This window comes from Sus scrofa, chromosome Y (genome assembly GCF_000003025.6).
Source record: "Sus scrofa isolate TJ Tabasco breed Duroc chromosome Y, Sscrofa11.1, whole genome shotgun sequence".
In the NCBI taxonomy this organism is placed as follows: domain Eukaryota; kingdom Metazoa; phylum Chordata; class Mammalia; order Artiodactyla; family Suidae; genus Sus; species Sus scrofa.
In genome coordinates, this window is record NC_010462.3 from 21,141,447 (window position 1) to 21,152,362 (window position 10,916).

General features: G+C 44.1%; 1 protein-coding gene across 1 annotated transcript; it reads right to left on the bottom strand.

The window, feature by feature from the left end:
* LOC110257926 (heat shock transcription factor, Y-linked-like) lies at positions 211-763 on the bottom strand. The gene has a single exon (XM_021080924.1). It carries the CDS (start codon positions 761-763, stop codon positions 242-244), a length of 522 nt encoding a protein of 173 aa, XP_020936583.1. The 3' UTR covers positions 211-241.

Below are 10,916 nucleotides of genomic sequence, written 5' to 3' on the forward strand. Positions count from 1 at the left end.
AAATAAAAATGCCTGGTGCATTTACAGTAACAGTATGAGGTTCAGGGGCTTGTATTGGGTGAGGTTCATCGAGAAGGCTCCAGGTGGCTAGGAAATTTCTCTATCACCCCAAATATTTTATGACCAAGTGGCCTTCAGTTGAAAAGCATAGCAGTACTTCATCCCACTTTCAAGGTCTACTATGACCCTATATGTATGAACATATTTGCAGATGTCCCTCTGTAAATAGTAACTGGACATTTCATAATACCTTGTTCCAAGCAGAGACTTCATTATCTTCTGCCAGAATGTTGGCTAGTGAGGCAGGTCTTTGAAAATTCCTTTGCAACTTAGTAAATCCATAAAGGTTAAGCTGTCGAACTAAGCTTTTCATACTCTCAGTTTCAAATATTCTGAAGGGAGCCTTTCTCTCCAGAACTTCTTTCTTGAAGCGTTCTTCATTAATCACGATCGAGGTTCCATTTTCATCCCACCAAATGGACTTAAATCGATCACTTTCAACAATTTCCCAAAGTTTTCTGGGAAAGGGCAGAGGAGGAAAATCATTATCTCCATCTGGTTCAGAGGCACACAATGTGTGGCATGGCTCTTTCGTCAGGGAGCCCTCAGTCAAAGCCTGGAAAGCTTTTTCTTCACTCTGAGACCTCAAGTCCAAGTCCCCAGTGATTGAGTTATCACACCATGGAGATGTAATGGAGGATTCTGAACCAGTTGGTGCATCTTTAGGAGACACACCTTGAATTTCTGAAGGAGCATGTGCCATCTCAGATAAATTTTTCTTCAGCTACTTTCCTCACCTGCATGGCTTTTGAACTCTGCAGTTTTAAATGCTGCTTCGGTAAGCCTACACAGATAAACTATCCAATCCATCACAGTGGTTGCCAGCCTGAGTAGCTGTGACATCACAAGACACAAGTCTCCTAGCAATCTGAGCATAACCTTCAGTCAGGGTTTACTTCTCTATGAAATTAGCCCAGTTAACATAAAATACGAGCTCCGTACTTAAACAGTAACCCAAAGAGAGAAAAAAAAAAGGAGATCAGCAAATGAGACCCCATTCCAATGGAATCTTTTTAATAAAAAAATCACATAAATAAATAAATCCATTTCATCCCTGAAGTAAACGCAAGTTCTCTCTTGTGCACATACGCACTTGTGCCTCTTAGGTAAGGCCTTGTAAATGGAAGAAAAAAAAATGGCAAAGTGAAACGAAAGTTATGCAGCTCTTGAGAGTGTATAACTAGAATCTGTGCAGTATTTATATTCAGAAAAACATAGCCAGTGTTCTCTGTTGGCTAGCTTGTTACAAAAGTGTTCTGATCTCTGCTGTGCTATGGGTTCAATCCCTGGCCTGGGAACTTCTGCATGCCCCAGGTACAGTCCACAAAATAAAAAGACAAAAAGAAAAGAAAAAAAGAAACAAATACACAATCAAAAACAAAACAAAACAAAACAAAAACACGACCTTTATCACTAACCAAGACATAGAAGGGCCCTGGGCACCAAGCAAAATATCTATAGCCATAGAGACAAAAAAGGTTGAGGGTTGCCTGTGTAGGAGAGGAAATTTGGGGAAGAACCATCCATAGGGTTTGAGATTTCCTTGTGGATTGATGACCATGAGAACTGGGGAATTGATGGGCGTACCACATTCTGAAGATTATGTATGCCATTGAACTGAATACTCTAAACCTTCCCATTGCTAAAAACTGACAGTGATCTGGTATCACTGATTTTATTATATAGAGTTTTCTGTGTATTCTACGTAAGTAGTCTGTGTGTTAAACAATATTCCAAACATTTTCCGTTAGGTTGCTGAGGGAGGAATGCACAAGACCAAATAGTGCACAAGAGGGATTTATTAGGGTCTCTGAGGGGGCTGGGTGGAGCTCAAGATGGCATCAGCCTTGACTGCAAGGAGGTGTTAGGCTTATAAAGCATCTGTGGTGGGAGTCTGTGGTTGGAGTCCACGGTGGGACCTTGCGGCAGGGAAAATGGAGAAGAAAGGGAAGGTCAAGGGAGGTGTAGGGACTCAAGACCCATGACAGAGCACAGCTAATCCTTGTAGGCAGTTAGTCTGTGCAGGCAGTTGCTTCCCTCAGGTCCTCGTTTCTTGCTGCCCAACTTGCACATCCACATTCTGGGAAGGGTGTCCACAGCAAGTCTCTCAGGTGAGCAGCAATAGTTGGGGTGTATGGCGGTCTGTCTCCATCCTCCAGGGCTCCTCTCATTCAAGCCTTCCATTATATGGGATAGGGATGAATGTCTACTCTTCTCTATCTGCTTCCTGCTGGCCTGGGGTGAGGAGTACTTGTGGATGGACATGGTACATGCTACCATAGAGGATGGGAAGAAAGGAAAAATAAGATTAAATAGGGGTGTGGGATGTAAGTTGATACTGGTATTGTTGGAGGAGTGTAGTTTTATCTGAGTAGGTTTTAACACGTGATGTGGTATTTACACGTAAATCACAGGAACTATTGGTCATAATACATGTTGTCTCCTTTCTGTTGCTATAAGAGAAGACCTTGTAAATATAAGGTTGCTGCTGCCAGCTGATGCTGCTTTGAGAACAACTGGTGTCATCAAGTCTGACAGGGCACATAAACCCTACGTTCTTGGCAATGCAAAGGCTTGCCTAAAATTACTTCCATAAGATTTCCTAGTCTTCCTTGGATGTCTGACCCACAGCTACTCCATTCTGCCTTTTCTCCCTTTTGGCCCATGCAGATGCCATGGTCAGTGATCTCTGTATTTCTAGATGAGAGAAGATGCAAGAATTTGGGCCCATAGAGATCCTCACCTGAAATCAGTCTGAAGGCCTGTGCCTCACTCCTGGTCGCCTCCCTGAGCTCTGCTCAGCAGGTGCTGCAGGTCAACAGCTGCTGTGCCTCAAGTTTTCCTGCACAGAGAGCCTCTAGGCAAGTGCTAACTTGAGGTCACAGTTGGCCATACTCCCCCATGGTCGGACATTTGGCCATAGTTTGGGGAGGCATTTCATGACCATTTCATCTCACAGTGCCAGCAATGAACATTGCTAGGTCTGGCAATGATGTCACAGATAGGCCATTAAATGTGCTAGTCCTGGACAAGGCCATACTAGGAGTAGCCAAAGGTCTCTGGACCACCCATCTTCCTCGTCTATTATGGTCCTGGAAAACATTCCCTCTTGTTGCATGTTCCCATATCGAGAGATCAATGCTCTCATATGGAACCACATATCATTTTCAGTGACTCAGTTACACTTCTGGAAATGCAAGAAATAGCAATTTTGTGAAGACAGTGAATAAAACATAAACCTAGAAACTCTCATGCTGAGAGAAGGAAGTCAGAAAGAGAAAGACAAACACCACATGATAACACTTATATCTGGTGTCTATTTTAGAGCACAAGTGAAGCTTTCCACAGAAGAGAAAAACATGGAATTTGAGAATAGACTTGTGGTTTCCAGGGGGAGGGGGACTGGGACAGAGTGGGATTGAGTGGGAGCTTGGGGTTGATTGATGCAGTCTCCTGCCTTCGGAATGGATAAGCAGTGAGATCCTGCTGTGTAGCCCTGGGAACTATGTCTCCTCACTTGTGATGGAGCATGATAATGTGAGAAAATAATGTAAACATGTCTGTGTACCTGGCTCACCATGCTGTGCAGTAGGAAATATAACAATATATTTGTGTCAATAAAAACAAATTAACCGATTCTGGTAAGGAGTGGAAAAACATAAGAAAATATTTGTGGCCTCTTAAAAAAATGTGGAAAGCAGTATTCATAAAGTCATAAATGAAAATTGAAAAGCTTCACACAAAACAGCCCTGTTTTATCGCTGTTCAGCTGGATTAGTCTGTTCCTTCTCTTTAAAGGAAATTTTATTCTGGCTTGTCCACTCAGCTGTATTCCCCAGTGTTCTTAGGCTGGTTATCCCTAGATAGTTTAAACATTCCCAACACAAGGGAGCCTTTAAATTTCGATTAATGTAGCCCAGAAGAGTTATGTCACTTGGCTGAAGTCTTACTTGCTGATTGAGCTTGAGTAACAGTTGAAGGAAACATAATTGTGCCCTTGTGAGAGCAGGTATTAGTTGAACAGGTGAGGGGATCCCACCTAGGAACATCACTGAGAAGAGCCTTGGAGGGGAGAAACCCACCAAGGTAGATGAGAAGGTCAACAAATGACCATGTGGTCGGGGGGGGGGGGACTCTTGGCATAGTGGTCTCCTTCTGATGGTGACTTCTTTTTGTCCAGGCATTGGTGTTTTTGTTATTAGGGCCTTGTTTTAGGGTGAGTTTGATGTCAGTAGTTCTCTCTGTAGACCAGTGCAATGTGGATGTCCTTCTTAAGAGGGAACTAGAGATTTTCAGAGTTATTTTATTCACTTTGCTTGTGCATATGGTACTTAAGTATTCCCGATAAGAGACCTTCCATCTAGGCTGGAGACAACCCTTTAAATGATACTTTCCCAGAATGTATAACCCCCTGGTTATCGTGGGGCATCAGATATTCTCGCAGAGACAGATTGCAGCACTCAGCTTCCCATGCTGAGACTATGTTCTTAGTAACCCCCTTAAACATTGAAATATTGTAACACAGCCTCAAAGAACTATTTGGGAAGTGAGTTTTAGAAAGTGAACCCTAACCTCAAAACACAGAACTAGAGTGTGAGTCACAAGATTGTCTCTAAAATGATCCTCATTTTCACCAGATATTGTCAACCTAGACCTGTAGAAGGAATACCCCAAATGGAGAACATATTTTCAAAGCATTTCTTTTCATTAATGGGTTTTCTGGGGAGCCAGGAAGAACCAAGCTGCCTCTTGGATTTCCCACAGTCATGGCTCTTGAATTCACAGCTGTTGCTTACCTATCTTCCCTCCTCTGATTTAGGGGCACACTTTTCCCATGCTGCAAGGTCATCAGGTTGGCAAATGTCTGAGAAGGAGGGAGTAAGTTGTGAGCTATATCTTTATAGATTGGGTTCATACCTTCCATCCGACAATTTCTCCCCTGTAACACGGTAATTTACACTTAGGAAATTTGCAAATACACACACACACACACACACAGAGAGAGAGAGAATGCAAATTTTAAACACCTGGCCAAGTAGAATCTCACTTTATTGTAAAACATTACCTAGTCACTCAACCAACGTAACAAAGGATTTCAAAAGCAAATACAAATTAAAGGCCAATCGATTCATGTAACCTGTTATCAAGAGTATGAACAAGGTAAGGTTAAGAAGGTTCAGAAACCTTTCTTTTAGCAGAGAGGCAGAAACCTAATTCAAGTTTTACACGAGCTTACCTTTAAAGTCAGTTTATTTTTTAACTTTAAAAAATAAAGTAGTCCCGACCAAGCTTGAAAATCCTGTCTAGTGTCCACTTCGCAGAAATCTTCCATCACTTTGTGTGTCTGTATTTTTCTATCTGCTACCTTTCCATTCAAAATAACAAGCTACACGACAGACTTACTTTCTGTTCCCTTAATAAAATGCAATTCCATTCCTCCTTCCTTCTTTACTGAAAACACAACGTCTACTTCTCTGGATGGACTTTTTATCATTTCTAAAAAAGTATGTGTTTCCTGGTACAGAACATCACAGCAAAGCACCAAAACACCGATAAAAGTCTTAGGTGATGTTGCTGTCCCTTCTTAGTAACTGAAGCCTCAGCATCCGATTTGACTTTTATCAAACCTAGGTGCAATAAGAAAAGCTTCTGCCAATGACTCTGAAGACATGCCCATATAAGTTAGATCAACATACTTAACTTTAATATCAGATGTTAATTTAACACGGAATATTTTCCAGTTCATGTGAATCTAAAATTACCTTACCTTATGTACTTTGGGAGTTTGTATAAGAGCTTAATTTCCTTCAAGCCAATTAAGTAGAGCTTTTTGATGAAGTAATTTTGGCAAGGCCATACATGCACAACACAAACAATGATACATACAAAACAGGAAGCTCAGATTTCCCATTCCAAAGTCTCAGCCATGAATAAGGTACACCTGTGTGAAACCCATCAGCTACAAGAGACACTGGCTTCAAATTGGGTTCCTGAAAGATGGAACAAATCAAGGTCACTTGTCTAGGTGGCTAAACATCTTTTAATAATGTTTACAGAAAAAGACATACGATTTCTCCTTGACCCTAAGAATTCAACTTGCAAAATGTACCCCTATTCCTGAAATTTCTATTTCAGAAAGATGGTGGAGCTAAGGCTTCCAGATGTCCAGGCAGAACACCTGCATCTCAAGGACACAGGCAAATTTCTCTTGGGATGACTTTGTCTCCTTAAGGGCAGAAAACATTTCCCTCAGAACTTAGGAGCCTCTTCCCTGAGTCTTAAAGGCCCTGTCAATTAGTCCAGGCCTGGAGTTTGTGGGCCCTGTCCTGATATTTGTAGATGTGTCTGTCAGGGGAAGCCTGGCTGATAAAAGGGACTGCACGAATGGCATGCCCTTCACTGGTCCCCGGGTCTGGATTAGTTTAGTGTTCGGGTCAGACATGGGAAGGGGACATGGACCCTGGTTATGCCTACGATTCCATTAGTGACTTCGGTCAGGGGCCTGTATTGAGGTTGGCAGAGGTTTGCAGACTGGTCTTTTAACTCAGTTTGAATGGGAGCAAGCTGCTGAGCTATGGAATGGGTGGAGGTATCCCACACCCAGGGCAAAAGAACGGAGGCTGGGAGAGGTAGCTTATCATGTTCTAGATGAGCAAGGGGGAGGAGAGAGGGCTCGGAAAGAGAGACAGGAGTGAGAAGTCTGAGGGAGGCTCTGAAATTAGATAAAATATCTCTGCCAAGAGTTGGGGCTGGGCACTTGGTTAATATCAGGAAAGAACAGCTAAAGGGTGTCCCTGCTGAGGTGCAGGTTAGAAGGGGCTTTGGTAAGGGTTTGGAGATGAGACCACCAACATGCACAATAGAGACTTGAGAGGGGTGTTTGTGACCTGTTAATTCAGGTTGTGCTGAGTAAGTGGCCCCTGTGTTGATAAGAAAGGATACCAGCTTACCTACAACTAGCAGAGTTACCTGGTGCTTCACCCAAGGAGTAGTTGTGGGTCCGGGATCCAGGGGTTTCCAGGGCACCCTCAGTCTTCTGTGATCCTGCCAAGGTGGCTTGGCCTGTTGAGGTCCAAGGATTCTGGTCTCTCTGCAGGGAGGGGTGTGGCCCTCCCCTGAGAGGTTTCCTGTGGCCTCTCTTATCACACCTGCAGCAGGGGCCTGGAGTGCCTTAGAGCCATTGTCCAGGGGAGAGAGCTGATATTTGGGGGAGCCCTGAATGGCAGTTGCCTGCATTTTGTATTTAGCCCGATCTCTTTTTAAGTGTTGGCTTTCAGCCTCTTTATGCTGATTATTAAAGACCTTGAAGGTGAGGGTGAGGACATCCTGCTGAGGGGTTTGAGGCCCATCCTCCCACTTTTGTAATCTGTGCCTTATGTCAGGGACAGACTGAGAGATGAAGGGAGTGTGGAAGGAAAGATTCCCTCCAAATGGGAAAGGTCTAACTATGTATCTTTTTGAAGTGCCTCTGTTAATCAGGAAGGAGAGCAGGTTTTTCATGTGGGCTTTGATGAATTTCTTCTTCTTTTTTTAGTTAAGACCTGCTTCACATAGTCCTCCTATGAGACAAGTTACCATGTGACTCTGGTGTCTGAAGGCCTGGGAATCGACTGGAGAGTCCCAGTTTGGATCCTGTCTTGGGACTGCTACCGCCCGCACTCTTTGGTTCTTGTTTTGCCAGCAGAGGTCATCTGTGTGGGCCTGAGTGGCTAAGCAGACCCTTTCCCTTTCCGCAAGGTCGAGGAGGAAGGATAAGGCGACATCAACACCATGGCAGGTAAGGTCACAGTACTGAGTGATTTGTTCAAATTCCTTAAATGTAGATGGAGGGATCAGAAGAGAAGGAGTCTCATCTTTTTGTTTTTCAATTTAAGTGGGAGGGGTTGGACATGGAAATAGGGACATGGACCTGGACAATCCCTCCAGTGCTGGCAACTCCCCCTCAAGGGACCAAAGGAGCTGGTTGGGAGGTGTTTGGAGAAGGAGGAAGCTGGGTACAGAACTGTGAATGAGGAGGAGAGAGAGAGAGGGGTTAGGATGGGGAGAAGCTGAGGACAACTTGGGTAGGGGAGTGGAGGATTTTGTGTTGGGGGGGAGCTGGAGGCATGGAGAGATTTGTATTGTGGAGAAGATTGGTCTGCAGGATCAAAGCAGGAGCTGTCAGAATGAGAGGGAATATGACATGAATGATGGAGAAGAATTTGAAATGTGAAACAGGGAGAACAGAGGGAGGCCTGTGGGCTGACAGCGCCTTTCATTCCACTCGTCATTACAGTGACAAATGTTATTGAGGTCACTCAAGCTATTTACATTGAATGTGGACTTGTGGTTGCCAAGGGGGAGAGGGAGAGGGAGGGAGTGGGATGGATGGGGTGCTTGGGGTTAATAGATGCCTTCTAGTGCCTTTGGATTGGATTAGCAAAGGGATCTTGCTGTGTAGCCCTAGGAAATCTGTCTGGTCCCTCAGGGTGGAGCATGATAAAGGGAGAAAAAAGAATGCATACATGCATGTGGAAGGGGCTCACCACTCTGTACAGTGATGAAGCAGAACATGAACAGAACACGGTGGACCAGCTATAATGGAAAAACAAATACAACATCACTATAGAAAAAAATTGAAAGTGGCATTTTGGGAGCATTGAGAGCCATTAGCTAATGTTTATCCTGTGCACACGGAGTTACAGAAGAAGTAAAGATGCTTGGACGTAACATTTCCTCTTAGGAATACCTAAATTCCGTAAGAGGCAACCAAGAGGTGTGTTCTGTGGAGGAGTGGAGGGCTTCTTCACCATGATGAGGACTAAGAGGGGACGTGGGCTAAGGAAGGGGCCACCTTAGGGAGTGCCACTTCTTAGGCTGAGTGTCTCTAAAGTCTGGATAGTGGATGCTGAGGGACAGAGAGAGAGGTTTTGCACTGATGTGGGTGTCCCCAGATGAGAGGGATGGGGCCAAGTGTCTATGCATTCTACAAACCTAGGGTGATGCTTTGTTGCAGAAGGTTGTACTCTGATGTGCCAGAGGAACTGGGGCCCAAGAGCCATGCTGACAGGAGACCCAGAAAAGTGATATTTTCTCATCCAAGTATAAGAAGGTAAGTGCTGGATGCAGAATCAGTCATGGAAAGGTGGAATTCCCCGTTAGGGGTTCCTGCCTGGCTGAGCAGGAGAGGACTGGTGCAGAGGTGCCTGGATCAGGGACCCAAACCTGGGTGGGTTCCAGAGGTTAAGCCAGGAAGAGCTGCCCCTGCCTGCTGCTCTCTGGCTTTCAAACCCAGGAGTTTGGGGCCCCACTGATCTGATTCCCATTCTCGTATCATGCCCGCTTGGGGTTTAGCACCATATGTGAAGTTTGCTGAGGGAGGAGTGGGCAAGGGCATTTGATAAACAGGAGAGATTTATTAATGGCTCAGGCGGGCACCAGCCTTGACTGTGAGGAGGGGCTAGGCTTATAAAGGATCTGTGGCAGGAATCTGCGGTGGGAGTTCACGCCAGGATCTTTGATGGGAACAATGAAGAAAGAGGAGGGGAAGGTCAAGGGAGGAGTAGGGGGTCAAGTCCCATGACAGAGAGCAGTTCATCACTATAGAAGTTAACGTATGCCTCCAGGTGTTTTCCTCAGTCCGTTGGTTCTTGCTGCTCAAACGGAGCATCCAATTCTGGGAGAGGTTGTCCATAGCAGGTCTCCAAGTTGAACAGCCATATATGGGATCAATGGGGGTCTGTCTCCACGCTGCTGGGAACCTCACATTTTCATAGTCATATTAGCACAGCAAATACGATTCTTGTTGGTATGTCTATCAATATATGCTAAGCATTCATGAAGTAGAGATTTTGTGTTTATGTAAGGCCCATACCATTAAGGAAATACAACAAGTAGGAGATAAGTCATAACAAGAGAGTTTATAAGAAAAACGACTTGTATGTGTGTAAGAGGAAACTTGCCATTCTTGAAAGAGCCAAAGGATATAATCCAAGATTACATGGAATCATAGTCTTTTTTTTTTCTTTTGTTAGAACAGGAAATAGGCGGCGGGGTTTTGGTGAGGAAGTAACAAGGGCATAGAGTCAGGAGCATTGAGGTTTCCCATAGGTTTTGTGACCAGGAAATGGCCAGGGGATGTGTGAGAAGGCTAGGCCTTCCTGGCATTATGGGGTTGCAGGTTTCCTAGGGGCTTGTGGCTGAGGTAACCAGTGTCAGGCTTAGCCTCAGGCTATAAAAGATGCATATGAGGAAAGGGTGAGAATGTTCCAAGATAGGGTCATGGAGGGGTAGGTGGAGAGGGTGAGAATTTGCCAAGGTATGGTGTGGGGTGAAACCAACAAAGCCAAAAGATAATCAGGGCCATCATTGTTCCAGAGAGTTGGTTCTTATTTGGAAAATATAAGGGTCTCAGCAGTTTGGGTGCATTGATCTGGTTTTCTGAACATTACTGTGTAGGAGTCCAGAAATATAGGAGTATCAACATAAAATAGGACCTAGATTTTATGAAGTGGTCTTAATATGGGATAACAAGCTGCTCCTTTGCACAATGAGACCTCATGTTTGGTAAGAATTTCTGTGGCTTCATGGCTGAAAGAAGTATTACAAAAATGTTGTGAGTGGTTTCCCATTCCAGCTTTGGTAAATATTTAATATGTGTCAAAAATACATGATGCTTTCCATATTTATCACATTTAAGGACGGAATATTTTCACAACTAGAAAGAGTGTCTAGTTTGGCACTATGTCTTAGTGTAATGCAGTTCTTAAGTCAGAATGCTTTGTATTAACAAATGGTCGTGAATTTTCCTTTCATTAAACATTTCGTGAAGACAGACTCCACGAAATAAAGTTTCATGAAATTTGACAGTGATTACT